The sequence below is a fragment of the Procambarus clarkii genome, chromosome 62, assembly GCF_040958095.1.
Source record: "Procambarus clarkii isolate CNS0578487 chromosome 62, FALCON_Pclarkii_2.0, whole genome shotgun sequence".
Taxonomy (NCBI): domain Eukaryota; kingdom Metazoa; phylum Arthropoda; class Malacostraca; order Decapoda; family Cambaridae; genus Procambarus; species Procambarus clarkii.
Window position 1 is genome coordinate 28,230,309 of NC_091211.1, and position 22,037 is coordinate 28,252,345.

The window sequence follows — 22,037 nt, forward strand, 5'->3', positions numbered from 1 at the left end:
ACAGGTAGAATAACAAGAACCTTTCATACTAGAGATGCTATACCAGTGATGATACTTTTCAAGACGCTAGTGCTCTCTAGAGTGGAGTACTGTTACACAATGACAGACCCTTTAAAAGCTGGAGAAATTGCTAACCTGGAGAGCGTGCAGAGATCCTTTACTGCCAGAATACAATTAGTAAAACATCTAAACTATTGGGACCGACTAAAATGTCTAAATCTGTATTCTCTTGAGCGCAGGCAGGAGAGATACATAATAATTTACACGTGGAAAATACTAGAGGGTTGGTACTAAACCTGAACACAGAAATACCACCACATGAGACCAAAATGCATGGCAGGATGTGCAGAATACCCCCAGTGAAATGCAGAGGTGCAATAGGTACTCTTAGAGGGAACTCTATCAACATCAGAGGCCCGAGACTGTTCAACACGCTTCCACTACACATAAGAGGCATAACTGGCTGACCCCTCACAGTGTTCAAGAGAGAACTGAATAAATATCTTCAAAGGATACCTGATCAACCAGATTGTGATTCATACTTCAGTCTGCGAGCAGCGATGTCCAACAGCCTGGTTGATCAGTCCAGCAATGAAGAGACCTGGTCGAGGACCGGACCGCAGGGACACTAAGCCCTGAAATCATCGCAAGGTAAGAACCCAACAAGAGATTCTAGGTCTTCACAATAGAGTAATGAGAAGCCTCTGTAGTAAATGAGGCGACGCAAACCAAGCAATCTTTGAGAAATCTGGAGCTCACCAGTGATGAGGTCAAAAGGAATCCATTGGAGCTGAATGTGACAGAGGCTGTTGGGCCTGACAGAATCTTACCAAGGATACTAAAAGAGAATGAAGAGGCATTAAGTGTGCCACTCTATGGTGTATATTAGGTCACTGGAAACAGGAGATCTACCAGAAACTGTAAGACAACTAATGTAGTCCCAATATACACAAAGGGTGACAGGCAAGAGATACTGAACTACAGGCCAATTTCCCTAACTTGTATACCATGCAAGGTGATGGAAAAGATTGCGAGGAAACGGCTAGTAGAACATCTAGAGAGAAAGAGTTTTTTAACACACCCCAAGCATGGGTTCAGGGATGGTAAATCGTGCCTCACAGGCTTAACAGAATTCTATGACCAAGCGACAAAAATTGGGCAAAACAGAGAAGGGTGTGCAGACTGCATTTTCTTGGACTGTCAGAAAGTCTTTGACACAGTACCCCATAAAACCAGTGTTGAATGTAATGAAAAGCCATTTTTCTGGGTGAACCCCAAAGGCTTTCTGGAGCTATCTAACTGATATATGTTATACTCGTCTGGGGCATCAGTTAATTTGAGTTCAGCCCACCGAGGTCCTTGAGCCAGAACTTAGTCCCTTCAGAGAGGCAAAGGGAGCAATGACCTATGGAAACCCCCTTGTACTTGGGGGCATTCCATATCTGCCATTGACTGGGGTTAGCACCCAGAAAGGTAGGCATAACAAAAAAGACCCCCCACATGGTCAACCTTGCGTGTTGCAGCAACATAAACCTAGCAAGAAATGCCAATGCTGCCTGAACCCGAACCTCAGTGACAATAAAATGGGTAAACTGGAGCACGAGCAGAGAACACGTTTCACAAGACTCTGGGTCAAAGGTGTCGTTGACTCAATAAATATCATGACGCAAAACAGGTGACTGTCACCCTGAGACAGGGGCACAGAACAACCTTCGAACTCGCACAAGGCGAGGTAGAAGTTACTAGACACATCCATCGATCAACCAAGCTCTGACAGGGTTTTCCAGGGCTTGTAAAGGTGTCCTCTATGGGAAGCCAAGGCAAGTTACTGCTAGCAGGTTGAACCCAGAAGCTAACAAAGGGGGAGGATGAGCTAATAGCTGAACCCCTGTGACATGTACAAGCACGGGGGCTTAGAGGAGGGCCACCAATATTCCCTATGTGGACTAACAGACAAATAAGGCAGACACCCTCCAGGAAAGAAGAACAAAAATAAAAGAAAACCCCCACAAAAGTACAATGCCACCAGAAGGAACAGGAACATGGCCACCATGCAGGTAAGCAAGCAGTGCAGTACCTTATCCCCAACCAGGAACACCACCATTTCCAACCCAAGACCAAACAAAGGCCACGAAACCCTCAGCTGGCCCTAAGGGCGGGGTAAGTGCCGAGCAGCAAAAACCCCTACGAAAGTGGAATCCCGAAGACTATGAAAGGTAACCCTAGAACCCAAGGGTAGTACTTACAGGGTGCCTAGCGAAGGTAGCCCTATGCACATGCAGCTCCAGTACACTGGGGTTACTTTTGGCCACTGCACCGCAAGGAGCAGGAAACGCCACAAAGGCACAATATCTGCCAAGAAACTGAGGCAAAAGTTTACAACCACCCCAGAGCTCATCAGCCTACGAACTGAATGTGTGAGTATCCAGCGCAGAGGGTCCGGGGCTCCCCCCTTCCTCTCCTGGGAAGGGGAGGTTATCTTGAGGTTATCTTGAGATGATTTCGGGGCTTTTTTTTTTTAGTGTCCCTGCGGCCCGGTCCTAGACCAGGCCTCCACCCCCAGGAAGCAGCCCGTGACAGCTGACCAACTCCCAGGTACCTATTTACTGCTAGGTAACAGGGGCATTCAGGGTGAAAGAAACTTTGCCCATTTGTTTCTGCCTCGTGCGGGAATCGAACCCGCGCCACAGAATTACGAGTCCTGCGCGCTATCCACCAGGCTACGAGGCCCCCTAAGGGCTGTGTGGATAAGTGGTGCGATGACGTTTGCTTGTTTCTTGAAGTTTTGGGGAGTTCTACCTCTCTGTTTGGTCTTCTGTTGCAATTTCTTACCATGTGGGGTCTGTTATGTTATGCCTACCTTTCTGAGTGCCTAACCCTAGTCGATGGCAAACATGGAATGCTCCCAAACACAAGGCGGTTTTCATAAGCCATTGCTTCATGTGCCTCTCTGAGGGGGCCAGGTTCTGGCTCATGGTCCCTGGTAAGCTAACACCATTGATTGATGCCCCAGACTAATATAGCGTATATCAGTGTGATATCTCCAAGGAGCCAGGGAGGCTCCCCACAGAAATTTATCACCCGAGGACCCCATAAGAAACATTGTGCAAGAAGCCTACATACTATACTTTCCAACTTCAAATTTGTATTTAAATACAGTACTATACATGAATGGTGAATTAAAAAAAATTGTGCATGACCTTTGTGAGATCAAAATTGGAATATGCAACAATTGTAAGGTGCCCATCTCAAGAAGCACATCAATAAACTGAAAAAGGTACAAAGATGTGCAACTAAATAGTTTTTGGAACTGAAAAACGAGCTACTGTACAAGGAAAGACTAGAGGGGGTTAAATATACCAGAGCTAGAGGACAGAAGAAGCCAGGACCTGGAGCAACAGCTCCAGGAACCTGGAATTCCCCACCTCTACCAGTCCTACCGAAAAGCGTCTACCGAGACAGCCTTGCAATCGGGGAACGGTGGCACATAAAATGGGAGACACCGAGACCACCTGACGCTAAGAGGTCCACCTCCGGGTGTCCGTACGTCTGGCAAAGGAAGGATGCGGTGTCGATTGTCCACTTCGTGGAAAGAGGAGTCAAACGGGACAAGCCGTCCGCCAGAACATTGAACACACCAAGGATGTGAGCAGCATGGAGAGCTAAACCCTGAGAACTCAACAGAAGAGTTGCCCAAAGTGACCAGTCCCAAAGAGCCAGAGATCGAAGATACCCCCCTACCTCCACGGTTGAGATGATGAATCATGGGGGAGCAGTTTGAATGGAGTCGAACAAGGAGTCCCAAAGTAGCCGAATTTGGCGCAGCGCCTGCCACATCGCTGCAAACTCCCACATCGTGCTGTAAGCTTGACGGAAGGACTCCCCCAACACCCCTGGCCAGACTGGTGAGCACTGGTCACAAAACCCCTTCCGAGAGACGAGGCGTCCGTGAACACATTGAACGAGGGATGGGGATGACGCCATGGCACCGAATCCAGAAAAACCCAAAGAAGAAGCCGGACACCAGGAAGCGAATCCAAGGGTCATGAGCATGGCAAATGAGGTGGCTCCGAAGATACCAGAACAGCCTCCCAAGCCAAATACAGCCCAATGGATGCAAAATCCTTGTGCAAATGAATGCACAAGAGCAAAATTCAAGCTCCCGCACAGCTGCTCGAGCAACCACAGAGTAACCCGGATCCCCTTCAAAAACAGCTGACGGCAGGAACCGGAGCAGAGCTGCTCCGGCTGCAGTCCCGCCTTCAGCTTCAGCAGGAGGGAAAGAGACGGATATAGTTCAAGAATTTCATACAAGGCCCAGCCAAGTCCGAACCTGGGACGGAACCAACTGGAACTTCTGTCAATTCACCAGGAACCTGGCAAGCTGGGAAAAAACCAGATCCCTGGCTAGCAAACAAGCAGACCGGCTGGGAGTCCACACCAACCATTTGTAGAGGTATGCCAACACCTGAAGACCTAGCAGATGCAGACGGACCACTACTGCCCGAGTCGGATGCGTAAAAACGCAAGGTGCCAGATTTAAGCCGAAAGGCAGAAAACAAAAGCGGTAAGCCTGTTGCCCCAACCAATCGCTGAACCCTGAATGAATAGGGATGTACCACTAATCATCCTGGAGGTCCAGGGAAATCATCCAAGTGCCCAGCTCGAGAACAAGCCAGACCTGGGACAGCATGGTCATCCGAAAAGAAGGAATCAATCGGTTCAGACGAGACAAGTCCAGAATGTACTGAAGATTCACACAGTCCCATTTGCGGAACTGAGAACAAGTGGGACACTTACTTGAGAGACAAAGTTATTTCGACCACACCCAATTGAAGCCACTCCCAGGATGACTCAACCAAGGGATGAGGAAGAAGGTTGCCCCCGCAAGCACGACTCCCTCCCCTATGGGGGGGACGGTCCACCCAACGCCATCAGAGGCCGGAAGAGATGACCCCCAAACCCCATGAATCGTGGGACCAAACATGGGGAAACAGAGATAGTCTCCCCCCCAATGCCCTGTAAATGGGGCGACCCACAAAAAGGTCAAATCCCAAGAACCCAAGCGCTGTAAAGAGCGAACACAGTGTTGACCAGACAACAAAGGCTCCGTGGAACCCACCAACACAACTACTGGCACCAAAGAACTACTTCGACCCACTGAGGCCGGAACCCTGGCACGATCAAACCGAGATGATCAAGAACAGTGCCCCCATAACACCAATAAGTCCGAAATAGGATGGCAACTAGACGAAGCTGCTGACAAAAAGTGAGCCACAACATCCTTCGGAAACAAAAGAGGACAGGATGGCGAAAAAGACTGCAGGACCAGGGTCCAAGCCGAATCCAAGGAGAGCCAGCACAGCTTGCTGACACGAGGCGAGAGGAGAGAAACATTGAAAACCGGCTCCCAGAGGATCGGTGAAAGCAGCTTAAGCAAGGCAGACAACATCTCGGCAGCAGAGACCAGAACCCAGCTGAAGGCCCCTCACTCAACGGCCCTACATTCTCTGAAAGCCAATTCGAAGATATCTCCATAAGACCGAAAATGTGCAAGACCGAAGCCAAATGACCCCGAGTCCAGAGTTCTTCAGCCGCCAAAGCAGCCAAAAAAAAGTGGAAACCTGAGCATGTAATTGCACCAGATCCACATTATGAGGAAGCGCAGGAGCAAAGATGCACTCGTTGAGAAACTAGTGAACCCCACAAGAACACCTACAACACAGAAGAAACCTCCCGCCACCCAAGTGTGCGTGTACGACAAAAGCCATGCGAAGCTCAGAGTGAAAAGGGGGCAGTCTGCCAGCCAGGAAGACTCCGGAACCTCATAATCCACCCAATACAGGGAAGAAGTATTGGACTTAAAATGAAGTCGGATCTATCACCGAGGAGTAAACTGGGTCTCGCAGGAGGTACACATCGAGGGCCTCCCAAACTTCCACAGGAGAAATTCGAGAAGAAGGAATCTTCTGGAAAGATGAATCCAAGGAACCCAAAGGCACCTGGACCTATACCTAGGGAACTCCCAACAGAGGCCTTGGAGCAGAGCCCTCATCCACACCCACTACCTCTGAAGAAAAGGCAGAGTCCACGGGAAAAAGCTTCTGAGAAGGGAGGTGGCTGGGATGAACCGGAAGCCTCGGCGAGATGAACGGGCTCAACTACCATCTAGCCCACATTGGAAGGGGCAGCCCCCGAAGCCACCCGAGCCTCATCCCAATCTAAACCCCGCCACGACTCTGAAATCCTCAGATGTTTGGGGGGTGGAAGCTGGGGGGTTGGAGCAGGGAGAACCATGCCCACCTGGAAAGGAAGTGGGGGCATGGACAGAATCAAGATCGAAGTGACCAACACCCCCAAATTCTGGTCTTTAAAACTCAAGCGGGTCAGCTTTGGGACCTCCATTCGAGCAACCAACCTGGCGTGTTGCAAAACAGAGAAGCGAGTTTACAACGCTGCTGCAGCCTGAATCCTATTATCCGCAGATGAGGAATGGGTAAACTGAAACACAAGAGGGGAACAAGTCCCACAAAACTCTGGGTTGTAGGTGTCACCGACCCAACAGGCTGCATGGCGGAGCCAGAAGAGGTGATCGTCTTCCTGAGGCAGGGGCGACGAACAACCTTCAACATTGCACAAGTCGGGAGAGGACTCTGACGGATCCATGTTACCAACCGAGCCCACGGGGGTTTTCCAGGGCCCGCAGGGTACGTCAACTCTATGGAGAGCCCAGGCACTGGGCCCAGCTAAGCTGATAGACACCCTGCTTAAAAGCAGGCAAACGACTACCAGTAGCAGTAGTGAAACCTCAGGGGAATGGAAGAGGAGTGCCACCACAACCTAGGCGAGCCTTATAAGCTGCTTAGCAGACCTCCATTCACACAGGAAAATGTCCGAAAATTAAAAAAAGAACAAACCCTTTGAAACCATACCCCCAAGCAAACTAGCAGCTGGAGAGAAACATGGGCCATCATATAGGTAATAAGCAGACTACGCCAGCCGCAATGCCAACCTCCCCCCCCCCCAATAACAATCCCCCCTACCTGGGGCAAGATGGAAAGCCTCAGATCCCAAACTTACCCCAAGGGCGGAGACAACATCAAGCGATGAAGCCCTCAAACGAAGTGAGTCCCAAACGTCCAAGGAAGGTAACCCTGACACGCGAGGGTAGTTCTTATGGAGCACCCAGGGAGGGGTACTATAGGCATATGCAGCTCCAGGTACTACAAGAACCCCTGGCCACCACCCACCACACACACAGCTGGTAAAGCTACACAAGGCAAAGTCCAGAACAAGAACTTGAGGCCAGTGGTGACAGAGTCCACCAGCACATCAAGACGAGAACTGCAGAAGCTTGCCTGAGCCGGCTCCCCCTCCCACTAATCGGAGGGTGTGGGGAGGTTATGCTAATAAGCGGAAGTACCAGTTGAGGACAAGGGTGCCAGTTTCTTTTTTTCAGCAAGAGTTTCTTTGCTCCTTTTGGCTGTAGGTAGCAATTTACCGGGTAGTTGTTTTGGTTCGGCTATCTTTCTGGGAATCCCCTGGTCTATGACATACAGTGCGGAATGTGACACAGTGGAACCTTGGGTAACGAACGTCCAGCTTTACAAATTATTCTGGTTACGAGCTCAATTTCTTCGTAAAATTTGAATCAATCTATGAACTTTGCGAGTTTGTTGATACACATATGGGACGACTGAGTGCGTGGTTCCTGGTGGCACCGGCGACCGTGCTTCAGTTTACCAGTGCCTCCCGCCTAGTGACTATCTCGCTTGAAATCTTTGTAAAGAATTTAATTGTTTTCAGCTTTTTTGGCTTCTAAACATAAAAGTAATTATTATATACCATGCCATGGGTCCTAAGAAAGTCAGCGGTAAGGTTCAACCTAAGAAAACACATATGAGGATGACCATAAAGGAAAAACAAGTCTCTATGGAAAGAATCTTAGTGAGACAAACAAGCAGTGAGCCACAACCAGGTCCTAGTGGTATGCAGGCAAAACATAGGAGTGTGTGTACCCCAGACATGTCATCTGTGCCTGACGTTGTAATGGTAGAGAATGCCCCATCCAAACACAAACACCTCTCCTCCTTCCCCCACTCCTCACCATCTCCCATATGCCAACAAGAGTCATCAATAAAAGGTAAGCTGTAACTTGTACATACTATAGTACAAAATATTTGTGTGTATTATGTATGAAATGTATTTTGAAGTTAACACTTTCGCGCGCCCGGCGATGGTAAAAAAAAAAAACGGTATGTGCGCGCTGCGTTTTTGTCGCTTAAGCGTAAAAACAAAAATGTGTATACTCTTTTTACTCTCCTGACCTTAGTTCTCGAGCTACGTATTTCATTTTGGTACCAACGTGTTCGCAATAAAATTCTCTAGAAGGACATCAGTAAAAAAAAGTAACGAAACGTATAGGGATACCAGCACCAAATAAATAACTACGAAGATGACTCGCCGTGGGCGCCCCACAACAACAAAATGTTTTTACTCTTGGGATTGTTATCACTTCCACACTTGTCCTACAGCGTTAATTTTGGCATCAATGGACTCGCAATGAAATTCCCAACATGGTGATATGAATATAAACGTAGAATAATGGTCACAGCCCACCCGCAAGAGTGTGGGAAGTGGTGAAATTGTTACACGGTATCGGTGACGGGACGACACATGTGCGATACGGCGCTTTGAAAGTTTATACTTATTTCACTGTCCTGACATTATTATTCTATGTACGTCATTCATTTTTGTGTCAATGTGTTCGCAATAGAATGTTCTATGAGCCCGTAGGTAAAAAAGATCAACAAAGCGTAAGATAGAATAGCGCCAAATATAAAACAACGCTGGAACATATCAGTGAGCGTCAAACACACACGAAATGTTTTTACTTTTGTTATGTTTGTCAAGTTTATACTTGTTGCACACAGTTATTTTTGGTTGTACATTGATCGGAATAAAATTCCCTAAACAGACATATGCATATAATACATGATATGGGGGAAGCATTACCAGTATAAACGGCTAAAGTCACCCACCTGCAACCCGTTTGGGACACTCATGCAGACACACGCTACACCCAAAAAAAAATCTATGAAGGTTCGAGTCTACTTATGGCAGTTTATGTGATACAGTGTTCATTCTGGTATCAAAATACAAAATACATTACCAGTATAAACGGCTAAAGTCACCCATCTGCAACCCGTTTGGGACACTCATGCAGACACACGCTACACCCAAAAAAAAATCTAATGAAGGTTCGAGTTTACTTATGGCAGTTTATGTGATACAGTGTTCATTCTGGTATCAAAATACTCGTTTCAGTTTGTAGTTCATGCGATTTTCAGAATCAACTGAATCGCTGGAGGTTCAACATTTGAGTCAGTCATCTGACAAAACCGTCTCGTCAAATGGCAGTGTGCCAGACATCTCGGGTTCTGATTCGGTTGCTGCTTCAGCTTGAGGTGTTGAAGTGAACAAGGGCCGCCTCACACCAGATAGTCCAGGAGTTTGCATGGCGTCAGCATAGGCAGGACCTGTGTCATCATTTATGTCTGGAGCGTGCCGCAAGTGTTGAGATACTGTTGCTGTTTGAGGCCAATCTTCCGGGTCCCAGCACAATAGGGCCCAATTTGCCACCTCGTGGAACTGTAGCATTGTTAGCTTTTTTTGATCAGTTGTGTTGTATTTGTACAAAACAAAGGCATTGTGCAAAGCCATTTGCAGGAAATAAAACGTTATCTTTTAGGTCCACTTGTGAGTTTTCCTGGTAAAATGGTAATACCATTTGATCGAAGTGGTCCACACCTTTCATGAACTTATTGTACCATGCAGCCTAGTGGTGAGAAAGAGAGCCTCATGGTGCGCAGTTTGAAACAAACCCAAAGTAAATCGGATTAAAATTGAATTTTATACAAATATTTTTTTCAGGACATCATTTTATGTCCACATCGCGGAAGCGGGTAGGTGAAACAGGACTCCGGGCGGAGTCCTGATCCGCACAAAGTGTTAATATTTTTGGGGGTGTGGAACAAATTAATTCAATTTACATTATTTCTTATGGGAAAATTTGTTTCGGGTTGCAAATTTTCAGTTTACGAGCCGTTTCTGGAAATGGATTAAATTTGAAAACCAAGGTACCACTGTACTGTACTTTAAATGTAAAGTGCTCATACGCAATTGCTCCCTGCGCCTCTCTGAGGGAACCTGAGATTGATGTGATTGATGACCCCAAACTAATATAGCACACATCAGTTCGGATAGCTTCAGGGAGCCAACGGGGCTCCCCCAGAAACATGCATCATGAACACTAAAATAAAGAACAAATACACAATAAAATAACCTCAACAAGACTGACCAGCATCCAGGATGGCCAATGCTTATCTGAATAACTGAGTTATAGGGGAAATGAGGAGCACAACATAACAGACATGAGCTCCAAGCAAAATGTTTGAGGTCCAAGGCGAGGGGATTCAGGAGGAAGGTGAACAGTCCTCTGGTGGTGGACTGGTGGGACTAATGAGAGAACTGTTTCATAACCGGGTGATTAGTTTGTCTCGGGGCTTTGTTATCTTGCTTTCTGTGTTTTGTTTACCGTGCTGTTTGTACATTTTGGTTCACCCGTCTTCCTGGTGGCCTTTTCTTGGTTAGGGTGATCCAGGATCCCACTGTTCTTGTGCCTCTTCAGAAGGGGCCAGGTTTAACCCTCTGATCCCCAGAAGACTTACAATGACTTGCAAGAGCCTTGTGTGGATTGAATTGGGTAAAGCTATGCAGGTATACAACATCAACAAGCCACCAATAGAAGGCCTCCCAGAAAACAATAATTTAGTGCAAGAAAAGCATTAATGTGCCATATTACTACACTAGGTACTGCACTGTACAACCCCATCCCTAAAGTTTATCTACATTATTCTGACATGCACCACAGCAAAGTTACTCTGTATTTACGTTATACCATACTATAGTCATTTTGTATACTTGTTCAGGTTGCATTTTTTTACTTGCTACACATTATCAGTATCCCAGTTCCTAAACGCTTCACTATACAGCACTGCCAATATGTATTGAAGAACACCAAAGGAATAGCAACAATATTCCTCAAGACAGAATTGCAGACATTTCTTAAAAGTATCTGATCAAGTAGGCTATTACTCATGTGATCATGTTAGCCTGACACAAAACCATAAAAAGCCCTATTGTACAGATCGTCATAAGACTAACACAAAGTATAAGAATAATCAATATAACTATAACAATAGAAGTAGATTTCTTACCTTTAGCAGTATTTGTGACCAATCTTGATGCATCCCCAAAGGTATTGCTGTGAAGTTCTAATCGAATACTCCCAGCACCATCACTTTTGAACGATTTCGCTAAAGCGTCAGATATCACAATTCCACTCGGTAAACCAGACCCAAGAAAAATGTTTGGATTATCACTGCTGCCTGGCCGTGTGTCCGTAACTGGTGTGTCTCTCCCAAAACTAGTGGGTGTGGATGGGTTTATTCTAATTGGTTGAGTAGTAGAGTTTCTCACTCCTGCAATTGCTACATTACTTAAAGTTATAGTCTGATTGTTCGATAAACCATTTTGCAAACTGACAACAACAGGAATGTGGTTCTTGTTCCCACTGGCATCAAGTTGCAATACATTGCCCACAATATTTATAGCACCATCATTTGTTTTCACTTTTTTATTTTTATTTTTGGCACTAGTGATGGGAGAGGAATTATTTTTTAAGGTTTCAGTTTGGGTAGGTCTTTTAAGTGTCGCTGCCACTGCACTGCTATTCACAATCCCCATGCTGTTGCCGACATGGATGTGACCATTGTACCCTGTGCTTACACTAATGCCGTCCTTAGTGCCTGACCCTGAAGGGACAGTCAGCTGCAACTTTTTAGCTAACAGAGGTTTGACGTTCACAAATCTCTCTTGAGTACCACCAATATTTAAAGTATTGCTGATGCTCGAGTCTGTGAGAACCGAGCCTGGATGAGGCTTCTTCAGAGCATTACGAAACGCACTACGTAATAAGTCCGCCCTGTGATCAGAAGCCAAGTATCCACCTAGTCTTCTACAGTTGTACGAACATGTCTGAAAAATATCATACTTGTTACTAACTTTTAAAATTATATAGGATTAATTTTTAATGTAGAAATACTATACAGTATACATGTAAAGCAAATTAAAAGTTAACAAAATACTGAGCACACTATTATAACTGAATGCTATTTAGCAACCACTCTTAGACAATACACAGAACAAATTATTAATTTTAATAAAAGAATTGCTTCATTGTAAATAATACTTAAACAGTTTTAAGCAGACTTTTTGTGTTAGATAAGCTATTAATATACAACATGACAAAGAACACCTTATTAAAACATATAAATAACTCACAGCAAGAGGCTTGGGCGGCTCTCGAACATAAAAATTATCTGCAGGTACGAGGGCCGGAGGAATCCTAGAAGTAGGCGGCCAATATGCAGGAGAGGGGGGCGTGGCATGGGTGTGCGACGGGGTGCTGGGAGGATCCATTGGGTGATGTAGGGGTGGATTGGGAGAAGGGTCACCCGGAGTCACTATTGTGGACGCGGTGCCCCCCAAAGATTTAACCAGGAGAGGGGATGTAGTAGCAGCCCCCCCTACCACCATTCCTCCGCTGCCAGTGGTGGTCAAGACCGGGCCACGGGGTGGGGTGCCCTGTAACACACAGTTACATGCCAACCAACACAACACACACCACAAACTGACAAACAATTTCTCAATAAAAAAAAAAGAGATTGTTATCTTGGATATGAAAAATAATCAGTATTAATATGAGAAGTATTTCTGCAATGGCACTTCCTATCTGTGAATTGCAGAGGTAATGACTTAATAAAACAATTTATATAAACAAGTGAAAAATCAGACAAGAATTTCTTACCCAGGTGATCAAAAACCAATGAGCATCTTTTTCAAAACATGTTCAATGCATTCTGTATTAGCAGAGGGATAATAAGGCAACAACTTTGAAAGGTATAATGCATGGATGGCTCATTACAGCATCAAACACTGAGCACACAAGGCAGGTTGGGCACTCTGAGAGAAAGAAAATGCTTATTACTTACTTGTATAAGACCAGCAGCTGCATCTGGAGGTTTAGCAGCTTTGGTCTGCGCCTCTTTGGCTGCTCGATGCTCCAAGAGGAGTTCGTCAAACTTTTTAGATCGTCCCATAACAGCTCTTCTTAAAGAGAGAGAGTGCGCCTTACAGGTGAGGGAACGGGTACAGGGTTTGCCAGTCTCTGCCACCACAACACCACAATGAACCTCAGGATCATATTCTCTATCTTTCAGAGGTAAAAGTTTTCTTTCGCCAGGTTTTTTCTTTTTGCTTGACTTTTTAGGTGAAGGCGTTGGAGGAGCTGGCGTTAGGGCAGATGACCCAGAAGTGTGTTGGGATGGCGTATGTGTTGGAGTGTGCGCAGGGGTATGAGTCGGTGTATGAGATGGAGTGTGTGCTTGTGTTGATGCAGAAGGACTTGGTGACACTAGCTGAGACCCTCCTGTAGATACTACAGGTTTCTTTAATGTGGCAGCTAAATTAGGCATGGAAAGTGAGGGTTGAGATGCAACAGTACTAACAGTGGATTGTGATCCACCTCCTATAACCACTGTGATACCCTGGCTGGAGGTTCCCAAGGTGGAAGCAGCACTGATGGAGTTGCCAGTAGGAGCCGATTGCACACCTAAGGAAGGGGACGGTGCTGGGGTAGATGTCGGTTGTTGCAACAGGCCCGCCAGCTGTGACTCCAGTCCAGTGTTCCCACCTTGACACAACTGACTTATAGAATTCACTGCATTTGTTAATTCATCACACTGAGATGATATTTTTTCAATTTCATCAAAACTAAATGATTCAACAGGTACTTCAATAAGATCAGACTGAGTACCATTTGTATATTGTCCTTGTACATCAGTCGTCACTCTATCAAGATTATGTGCACATGCGTCACCTTCAGACAAAACCTCATTTGTGATTTCTTCTAAAACGGGCATTGATAATTGTTCACTATTGTACCGCTGAGGTACCACCTTTTCCATACTTAGTTCAGGGGGTTCCATAGGTTCAACATAATTATTAGTATTTACAGTATGTTGGTCAATATACGTCAAGTTACCACTCTCATTTAAGTAGCACTGAGAATTATTGGGAAGAACTGACTGAGCCAGGTCCGAGGTTTCAGGAGTGGCATTGAGCACAGCATTGAGGTCTGACTCACTCACAGTGGCTAACAAGTCTGCTTGAATTTGGTTTAGCGTGGCCATGGACATGTGACTCATCGGCACTGGCACAGAGCCCATGGTTTGACTGTTCACCATCATCCCCTGTCTGCCCCCAAGACTGGTACCATTGGTGGTCACACTGCCAGCAGCTTGACCTTGGGCTTCCACTATATCATGAGACCCAACTAGACCAGCATCCAAATCCATAGAGGAACTTGCTATGAGATTTTGTGAAGCCGTTAGAGCCTCTGCCTCTGCCTGTAACATTGCAGATATTTTATTGACCTCCTCTTCTACACTGGATGCATTCTGAATATGCATAGGAACTCCAACAACAGAAGCTCCTGCCATACTAACTTGAGGTCCACTTAGGGTCACCATACCCTGATGTGTTACACTCGGACAAGATACACTGGGTGGCCCTACACTAGGAGGACCAACACTTGGTGGGCCAATACTTGGAGGCCCAACGCTAGGAGGTCCAGCACTAGGTGGGCCTATACTAGGAGGTCCAATGGTAGGTGGAGGCCCTGAATGCGTTGGAGGATGTGGTATTGTATGATGCGGAAGCTCAGGTGGGGCCGGAGGTGGTAAGGTAGTTGGTAAAGATTGTGGTGGAGGCACCAGGTCTAATCCACAGTCTAAGTCATCCTCTGTCTTCACCTCTGTCTTCATTGAGGTCAATGACATACCACCAGGAGACGGTAACATGTCACATCTTGGGGAGCCTGGCAGTCCCCCAACTCGGCTGTTAGTGCTGATGCTGCTGCTGATGTTACTGCTGCTTATGCTGTTACTACTGTTCCTATTGGCACCAGAATCACTAGAAATATGAGAATTGTGGCTTCTCTCTAGTAAATCTCTGCTATCAATTCTTCCTTCAAGTTTTACAACAGGATTTGTGGTATGAGTTCGATTTCTGGTCTTAGGCGTTCTGCTGCTTGATGACACTGATGCTCGAGCTCCACCAGAAGACTTGACTGGGGTGACAATGCCTCCATGTCGAAGCTCTGTTAATAAAAGAAAATATGTCTTGCATGTCAATAGATTAAGTAAAAGCAAAAAGGAATATACAGTTCATATAATACTCAGCTATTTCTATCTTAGAGGAATGTGTCTGTATAAAAAATTCTAAACAAGAGTAGAACTGCATACTCTTAAAAGCCTGAATACTAATTTAAGTGTTGATAATGGCTTGTGGAGATAAGCGAGAGGCAATTCATGGATGATCGAGAATACATAAACTAGAACATAAAACGCCACTGATGAAAATGTATACAGATGAGCAACCAAACAACACAATTGTAACCTAAAACATCCTTTTTTTTTCAAAACAGGCGCACAGCAAGCAACGAAAGTTACAGACTGGAAACCCAATAATTCTGAAATCTGACTTCTGATACCAGGACATGATCTTCACCTTTGACGCTGAGACTTGAGCTTGTTATACAACACTTCCTCCAGCTGAGACATTTATCTGTGTGTTTAAAAAATCAAATAATTAAATAAAGTAACAACTCCCATGACAGTGGAGTAATAGACCAGACACAAAAATCAGAAAGGATGGCAACACCAACAGATAATCCCATGACATAAATAGACTCAGCATTAGATGAAGTAACGAGCTTTCAAAACGGTTATTACCAAGATGCAAAACCTCAAAAAGATATAGCATATTATATGAACATGTACCATATACATTACTAAATATGAAGTGGACACTTTGATGGGATATGACCCAGTTTAAATGGAAAAAAAAAAACAGCGTTGAATGTAATGAAATGCCATTTTCTGGGTGAGACCCAGAGGCTCCCTGGAGCTTATCCAGGCTGATATATTTATGTCAGACTTTGGCATCAGTCATGTGTATGGAGTTCTGTGGGCCTACCGGGGACCACGAGCCAGAACCTGGCACTCTCAGAGAGGCATGGGGAGCAATGGCTTAAAGAAACCCCTGTGTAGTTGGAAGCATTCTATATCTGCCATCGACTGGGTCAGGCACCCAGAAAGGTAAGTGTCCCAAAACAAATCCCTATTCTGGTGAAAATTGCTACCAAAAGCCAAACAAGTGGATAGAACTCCCCAAAAAGAAACGAGCAAATGAGCATGACGTCACATGTCCCCGTGCCGCTGTCTGCGTAGCTCCCTCCTCCCCGGGAGGGGAAAGTGGGAGCCCCAGACCCTCGCGCCAGCCATCCACCCTTCAGTGAAAAACCGCCAACCAGAGGAAGGGAGGGAGGGAGGGATGCAGGGAAGCCTCCGGGTCTCACCCAGAAAATGGCATTTCATTACATTCAACGCTGGTTTTCTGGGGGGAACCCCTACGTCTCCCCGGAACTAACTACCCACAGAGGAAATAGAGGCACTTACCTGGGAAGCAGTTGCTGCTCACTCCTCAACTCGAAGTTGAGACAACTGACTGCAACCGCTGACCTAAAGTGACACAGGCCTGACTAGGTCCAGGAACGTTCACGAGGTAACGAGCAGCCAGGACCCTGTTTGACCACGGAAATCCCCGTGCCCGAATGTCAGCCAAGGACATATTGCCAAAGACAGCAGCAAATGCAGCAAACTTACGAATGTCATGGGATAGACCATAAGTTGGCTAGCCTCACTAATCCTGCGGACAACCTAGGAGATCCGCACCCACGAACAAGGAAAAAGGGAAATCAGATCAACCCAAAGCGCGTCCCCAGACACAGAAGCCGTGGCGCGCAAATAACGGCGGAGGGCTGCAACAAGACACAAAACATGATGCACCCCCGGCCGAACCAACCAAACGTCAACAACCTATGCTGCTGCTCCGGAATGCAGCAGTCTAATTCTTCGCCAGAAAAGATGGAGACAGCTGCAGACAAACAAACCTATCGCCACGACCAAAGGAACAAAAGCCCCTGCGCCAGAGGAGAGCATGAAGCTCTCCGACCCGACCCCCAGAGGCCAACGCCAACAGAAAAAGAGCCTTCGAGAAACAATCCTGAACCGAAGGGGCCACAACAAACTGAGGAGAAGAAAGAAAAGAGAGCACACTGTCCAATGACCAGGACGGCTCAAGCGGCGCATGAGCAGGCCGGAGGTGAAACAACGCCCGAGACAGCTTGCGAAACAGGGCAGATGTAACATCAATACCGAAAGCAAGCTGAAGCGGCTCCGCCAGTGCTGCATGATATAAGGCGACAGTGTTAGTCATAAGATGACGGTCCTGGAACAACCAAAAGAGAGAGGATAACACCACTTTAACAGAAAGCGAATCCCAAGACGAAGACGCAAAAAGAACCGGAAGGATCGCCAGGAAACTTCACACTGCCGTCGAGTAGAAGCCCGCAGGTGGGACACTAACAAGGAAGCTACCTGATCACCATAGAGGTCAAGATGAACTCGAATAAAAAATACCATACGCGAAGATTTGAGAAGACCGAACCAGCCACGTGACACTCCGGTCCGATGTGCTGGAAAAGGCAGAGCCGCGGGAAAACCGAGTTAGGACACCAAGCAAGCAGCGCCTGAAACCACGGCTGGGCCAGCCAACACGGGGCCAAGAGGACTACTTTCCCCTGGTAAGTCTTCAAGCGAGTCAGAACCTGGAACAACAGCTGAACCGGGGAAAGAGGTACAGGAACCCCCACCTCGACCAGTCCTGCCGAAAGGCATCGACCCTAATGGCCTCACAGTCAGGGAAGGGCGCCACATACTGGGGAAGGCACCGTGACCCAGGACGACGTGAAGAGGTCCACCTCGGGGCGCCCGAACGTCTGGCAAAGCCAACGGAAGGGGTCGGTATCGACTGTCCATTCCGTGGACAGGGGAACGAAACGAGACAGGCCGTTGGCCAAGACATTGGACACTCCCCGCCTGTGAACAACCAGGAGAGCCAAACCTCGAGAACTCGGCAGACGAGTTACCCGAAGCGACCAGTGCCAAGAGCCAAAGACCGCATCGAACACCCTCTGTTAAGGCAATGAACCACCGGGGAGCAGTCCGAATGGAGCCAGATCGTCAATCCGCGGGAGACCCGAACCCTCCAAAGAGCAAACCTGAATGAAATGACCTGAATTCCCTCAAATCATGGGACCAGGCGTGAGCGAACAGCACAAGCCTCCCCCATCAATGGGGTGAACCATGAAAGGGCCGGTGCAACTTACAAGACCCAGAACCTCACACAAAGCGAACACCGTGCCGACCAGATGAAGGCGGGTCCAAAGGCGGCGCTGGACTCGAAACTGGTACCAGTGGCCTACCCAGACAAGCGGAACCCCGAGCCCTGACACGACCCCTCCGGGAAGACATCCCCCCCAGACCCCCAGAGAACCTACAAGTCAGACATAGGCGACAAGAAGCCGAAGCAGCCTGTATATACTGTGCCACGGCAGAATCCTCAAAAAGAAGGACAAAATGGTGAAGACATCCTAAGAGCCAGTGTCCAGGCTGATTCCAGAGAGGAGGCAAGCAGCGCCTGCCGACACACGAGCTGGGAAGCATAAAACTGTGAAACCGCATCCGCAAGATCGGCGCAAAGAGCTTCAACAAGGCAGCCAACGAGTGCGCTGCTGAGCCCAAGGCATTGGGCCCAGGAACCGCCCCAAGCATCCCCACATCCTCCACAAGCCTGAGGGACTTGCGGGCTGCATGCGCCTAGGGAACCCTAGGCGCATGCAGCCCGAGTACTGTAGAATAACTCCTGGCTCTCGCACCCCCTGGAAGACAGCCACCACCACACGCAGCAGTGCTGAAAAATCACTGGAGCCAGAGCACACGACCTCTGCCTCTAGCATCAGCCTTAGAACTGAAGGGTGGATGGCTGCAGCGAGGTTCGGGGCTCCCCCTCCTGGGGAGGGGGAAGCTGCGCAGACAGCGGCGCGGTGACATGTGACGTCATGCTTGTTTACTCGTTTCTTTTTGGGGAGTTCTATCCACTTGTTCAGCTTTTGGTAGCAATTTCACCAGAATAGGGGTTTGTTTTGGGATGCTTACCTTTCTGGGTGCCTGACCCAGTCGATGACAGACATAGAATGCTTCCAACCACACAGAGGTTTCTATAGGCCATTGCTTCCCTTGCCTCTCTGAGGGAGCCAGGTTCTGGCTCGTGGTCCCCAGTAGGCCCACAGAACTCCATACACATGACTGATGCCAAAGTCTGACATTAGCATATCAGCCAGGAAAGCATCGGGGAGCCATAGGGGCTCCCCCCCCCCCCCCCCCCAAGAAAAAATCCTAAAACTGCTCCTAGGTCTAAAAAATCTCCAACACAACACATTATATTAGGCATTTATGTATTTCGGCTAAAATATTTACTTTCAAGAGTCTTACAGAGTATTAAAATAAAATAATTTGATCTCAAGAACTCCAATCATGGAAAACTAAAATTCATAAGTATTCTACTGTACACTATAAGCCTACCAAATATGAAGCAACATTTTGTAAAAGATTTATTAGAAATTCATAAAAACACAAATCCTTATATGCAAAGCACAATTTAAAAGTGATTCCCGAGAGTTGAATTTTCCATACAAATCAGTCCATTAACTGGTCCTGAAACTATGTACCAGAGTTCTGAAATAATTTGCATCTGAGATTATTGCTAATATATCAACCACAACTAATGTCCTTAAATGAGCGCTTGAAATGGAAGGTGCTCAAAAGACAAACGGTGCACGCAAGACGAACAGTGCGCGCAAGACGAACAGTGCACGCAAGACGAACGGTACTTACAAGATGTACAGTACGCCTAAAGACGTACAGTATTTACAAGAAGACATAATTATCTGTTATGTACAGTGCTGTACTACTGTACCCATAATACTTTTAAAAATATATATAGAATCATTCTCTATAATTACCAAGCATACATTTCAGTATCTATAATTATCACATCCAGCTATAATTATCAAATATAGCTATAAGAATATAATTATCAATAATTGTTTACTATAATTGTTGAAAGCAAAAATCAGAACTATTTATAGCTAATGATAATATACAGTACAGTACTGTATTATCTTGATTATGTACAAATAATCAACAACAATAACAACAACAACAATAATAATAATAATAATAATAATAATAATAATAATAATAATAATAATAATAATAATAATAATAATACATATAATAATAATAAACATTAGAATAATAATAATAATAAGTAATAATAATAAAAATAATAATAATAATAATTTTATTCACAAGACTGTATAATTGGGTTTTGGGAGATTACATAAGATTGATATTTTTACATTCTTGCAAAGCACTAACACATACGTTTCAGACAGGTCCTTAACCCCTAAGCTGCTCTGGGCTATTTGGCCTTCAACACCCACAAGCGCAAAAAAAAAAAAAAATTTTTTTAATTATTTTGTCTTATGAAGTGTTCATTTGTGTTCCCTGATCACGGGGAAAAATAATAAAAAAATCGTAGGTGGCATATTTAGGCCGCAATAAGGCAGGGATGTCCGGCAAAAAACCAGCATTGAATGTAATGAAATACCATTTTCTGGGCGAGACCCGGAGGCTCCTTGGAGCTATACCGGGCTGATGTGTATATATTAGACCGTAGCAACAGTCAGTCGAAAGAGTACTAGGCCTACCGGGGACCAGAACCTGGCCCCTCAAGAGAGGCACGAGGAGCAGTGGCCTAGAGACCCCCCTGTGTAATTGGAAGCAGTTTTTGTCTGCCATCTACCAGGTCAGGCACCCAGAAAGGTAGGAATTCCAAAACAAACTACTGCTGGGAAAAAAATGCAAACCGAAAGCTGAACTAGTGAACAGGACTCCCCAATCAAAAACAAGGAAACAAACATGACGTCACCACAACCACCGCGCATACGTCTGCGCAACCCCCCTCCCCGGGAGGGGGACATGGGTGTCCCAGACCTCCACGCCGGCAATTCTCCTCAGTTCAGAGACAGAGTATTAAAAACGCAAAAAACCACCAACTGGAGGAAGGGAGGGATGCCGGGAGCCTCCGGGTCTCACCCAGAAAATGGCGTTTCATTACATTCAACGCTGGTTTTCTGTGGGAGAGCGCCTTCGGCTCCTCAGAGCTACCTAAACAAACATAAGAAAAGGGGCTTACCCAGGAGGCGGGCGTCACTCGCTCCTCAACTTGAGGTCGAGACAACTGGCCGCACCTGTGACTCAAGGCTATATGCGCCCGAGAAGGGCCAGGAACATTAACATGGGACCGTGCAGCCAGGACCCTATTTAACCTCCAAAAGTCCCGTGCCCCGAATGATAGGCCAGGACATATTACCAAAAACAGCAGCCAAAGCCACGAACTTACGAACGGCGTTAGCAACAGGGGATAGACCGCAGGCTGGCTGGACCGAATAATCCTGTGGACAACCTGGGAGACCCACGCTCTGGAATAGGGATGAAGGGAAACGGGTCAACCCAAAACGTGTCCTCTGCCACAGAGGCCATGGCACGCAAATAACGACGAAGAGCCACAACCGGACACAAAAACATGATACACCCCTGGGCAAACCAACCAAGCATCTACAACCCAAGGACCCTTTCGGAAAGCAGCAGACTCATTCTTCGCCAGAAAAGGAGACGGCTGCAAACAAAGAAACGACCGCCAGGACTGAAAGAGCAGAAATCCCTGCGCCAGAGGAGAGCATGAAGCTCTCCGACCCGATTCCCAGAGGACAATGCCAACAAGAAGAGAATGTTAGAACAACAGTCCTGAACCTAAGGGGGCCACCACAATCCGAGGAGAAGAGAGAAAATGAGAGTATCCGGTCCAATGACCAGAACGGCACA

General features: G+C 46.6%; 1 protein-coding gene across 2 annotated transcripts in view; it reads right to left on the minus strand.

Annotated features, from left to right (window-relative positions):
• Positions 1–11,130: 11,130 nt before the first annotated feature.
• Positions 11,131–22,037, minus strand: part of LOC123766405 (proline-rich protein 36) — a 29,956-nt gene continuing 19,049 nt past the window's right edge. Inside the window, exons 4-7 of one of the 2 annotated variants that reach the window (XM_069308424.1) lie at positions 15,694–15,750; positions 13,116–15,283; positions 12,406–12,708; positions 11,131–12,099 (exon numbers count right to left, since the gene is read on the minus strand). In XM_069308424.1, coding sequence (XP_069164525.1) covers positions 11,158–12,099; positions 12,406–12,708; positions 13,116–15,283; positions 15,694–15,750 — 3,470 coding nt within the window. In that variant the 3' untranslated portion in view covers positions 11,131–11,157. The remainder of the gene's footprint in view (positions 12,100–12,405; positions 12,709–13,115; positions 15,284–15,693; positions 15,751–22,037) is intronic. The other variant, XM_069308425.1, reaches the window with a different exon arrangement.